The 2,926-nt window shown below is 67.7% G+C and overlaps 1 protein-coding gene across 1 annotated transcript in view; it reads right to left on the reverse strand.

Moving 5' to 3' along the window:
• MAP2K2 (mitogen-activated protein kinase kinase 2) overlaps positions 1-2,926 on the reverse strand; it is a gene marked incomplete at its 5' end in the record, with an annotated part of 21,672 nt that overhangs the window by 6,970 nt on the left and 11,776 nt on the right. The window contains 3 exon segments of the mRNA XM_014585545.1: positions 956-1,080; positions 1,165-1,216; positions 2,302-2,379. Coding sequence (XP_014441031.1) covers positions 956-1,080; positions 1,165-1,216; positions 2,302-2,379 — 255 coding nt within the window.

The raw sequence follows: 2,926 nt of genomic DNA on the forward strand, positions 1-2,926 counted from the left end.
CCCTGTGGGGCGCTCCTCCCGACCCGTCGGCCAGGGGCCGGCCGAAGATGGCTTCCAGCTCTTTGGCGTCGGGCGGGGGGATGGGGTACCTCCCGATGGACAGCTCCACCAGGGACAGGCCCATGCTCCAGATGTCTGACTGCACGGAGTAGTGCGTGCCCTGGAGTCGCTCTGGCTGTCGGGGACAGGAAGGGTTGCTGGGGCACGGGACCCGGCCCCGCCGCGCCCACCTGCCCGCCTGCCCGCCGCGCCCACCCCCCGGGAGACAGACGGGAGCGTGACACCTCCGCTGGGGCTTGGAGCTGGAGTCCGGCAGCCCTTTAAACACCCACGACGTGCAGGGCTTGCGGGAAAGGGCGGCGGCCTCAGGCGGACTGAGAAGTCACCCCCGTGACCCACTGGACAGGCTCCTGCAAGGCCCGTCCCCCGGACACCCTCGCTCCCATTTCTGAGGTCAGAGCACACTCAGGGTCCCTGCCGAGAGCCGCCCATGGCGGGCATCTCTGGGGAGACAGGGCACAAAGGAAGGCCAAGAGGCACGGCGGGGCGTGACCTGTACCCCACAGGGGCTGGCCCGAGACCCCGGAGCACCCCAGGCGTGTGCATGCCCGTGAGCCGGGGCTGCTGAGGCCAGGGCGGACCAGGCGTCCAGACAGGTCGGGAGCAGCCTTCCTCTCTCACGGGAGACACAGGTACACAGGAGCCAGCAGACGCACCAGTAACGTCGCTGGACTCCCATGTAGGTGACCACAGTCCGAGCCTCGGACCCGGGCCCTCTGTTACAGTAACATAAACCCGGCTGGGAGAAGCCGCCTTTCTGAACCTTCTGGAAAACGGGAGCGAGCTCGTCGAAGAGGGCAAGGTCTGGTTAAGGGAGCTGCACTCCACACGGCTGGCCCTGGTTCGAGTCCTGGCCCCAGAGGCGTGCGAGGCGGGCGTCTCTGGAGGCACTTACAGACATGTAGGAGCGCGTCCCCACGAAGGAGTTGGCCATGGAGTCGATGAGCTGCCCGCTCACCCCGAAGTCACAGAGCTTGATCTCCCCCCTGGAGTTGACCAGGATGTTGGAGGGCTTCACGTCTGAGGACAGGGGAGGCCACAGGTGAGGGGTGCTCGGCCCCGGCACCAGCCCCGCGCCGGCCAGGGCGTCGGGCACCCGCTCACCTCGGTGCATGATCTGGTGCTTTTCCCGGAGGTAGGCCAAGCCCCGGAGCACCTGCCGGAGCCACAGGGTGGGGTCAGGACGGCCCGCGGTCAGGCCAGAGCCACCACGGCGTGCGGGACGAGCAGGGACCCCGGTCGGGGGCCGCTCGCCGGTGTAGACGCCCATGCCAGGTGCTGGGGGGACGCCTCTAAACTCCTGGCCCCCGCAGGAGTCTCCTGGGAGGTGGGCGCGGCCCAGGCCCCGACTTCAAGATCAGGGAGCCGGGGTGCCTGAGGCTACCAGGGGCCTGAGGGCGCACTAGGGCGGAATCTGCACTTGGCCGGGGACCATGCTGGCCCCCCCAGGGCGGAGCGGGCTATGTCGGGGGGGGCCACTGCCCATGCTGGCCCCCCCAGGGCGGAGCGGGCTGTGCGGGGGGGAGCCACTGCCGGGGGCTGAGGCCACCGGGGAGGCCGGGCTCGGGTCCTGGCACCACCGAGCAGGGCGGGGGACGGCATGGCGCACAGCTGTGGTCCCAGATAATGGCGAGGCCAGGAGGCTGTGCTATGGGAGACCCTGCGGAGGGCGCCCCGCCCCTTGCATCGGCTCACTGGAACAAGGTTTAAGCCGACCCCGACACAAGCTGGGCACCCCGATCCGGAACACCCGGGGGCTGCCCCACGGCCCTGTGGTTCGGGGAGCCGGAGCCCACATAGCTAACCACGGTGGCTGGAAAACACAGCAGGTGTGACTGCACATGTGCCCCGAACCCCGACACGCCGGGACGGGAACTGGAGCCAGGCTGCGTGTGACTGTGCCCATGGCCACGCTGGCTCTCTCCGGTGCACACACGCCCTCAGGCGGAAAAAAGGACCCGGGAAACGGGGTTTGTGAGCCCTGAGCCGACAGAGACCCCGGGTCATGCCAGCCCAGGCCCCACAAACCTGGGCCCATGGCGGGGACCTCCCGCCACACCTGGGCACCCTGACACAGGCTGGCTGGGGTGGAGCGCAGTGCCCAGACCCACCCCCCGAGGGAAGAACAGAGAAACTAAGAGGAAGCTCAAGGCCTGGGAGGGGCCGGGCTGGACGGGAGGGGCCGGGCTGGACGTGAGAGGCAGGGCTGGACGGGGGGGCCCTGGCCGCGGGGGTACTTACCGCGATGCTGACCTTGCCCAGGACCTCCTCGGGGACCCTCTTGGCTTCCTTCAGCACCTGGTCCAGGGAGCCGCCATCCTAGAGGTGCAGAGGACAGGGCGCTGCCGAGGGGCCCCGGCATAGCTGCCGCAAGGCCGTGGGGACGGGGAGACGCCGAGATGCTGGGGCAGGGGACAGGACCCGGAGGGGCTGGGGCTGAGCCCCACCTGGGCTCCTTCCTCGCTTCCCTGTCCGGTCAAGTCACAGAATAATAATACGAGGCTAGCGCGTGGCGTAGTGGTAGGGCAGATCAACAGCAGTTTGAGCCTCAGACCTACTGGCTTAAACTCACGCCGGGCGCGTGTGCGTGCATGCCCAAGATCCCGAGAGAACAGAGGAGCAGGGACTGCAGTGTGGCCATTCCCCCCTCTGGGGGGGTGATTTCCCGCTTTCTGTCTCCGTCTCTCCAGTGAGCACATGTAGCCTACAGCAAAAACCTCTCTGGGAAAGAAAAAAACAAACACCAGAAGGTGGCTGTGGGGCCAGCAGGTGGCATGGTGGTTAAGGATGCTGGGCTCCCACATGGCTGAACTGTAGTTCGAGTCCTGGACCTGGCGGCTTGATTTCTCACTCTCTGTCCCTCTCT

This window comes from Tupaia chinensis, unplaced genomic scaffold, assembly GCF_000334495.1.
Source record: "Tupaia chinensis unplaced genomic scaffold, TupChi_1.0 Scaffold149964_2, whole genome shotgun sequence".
NCBI lineage: Eukaryota > Metazoa > Chordata > Mammalia > Scandentia > Tupaiidae > Tupaia > Tupaia belangeri.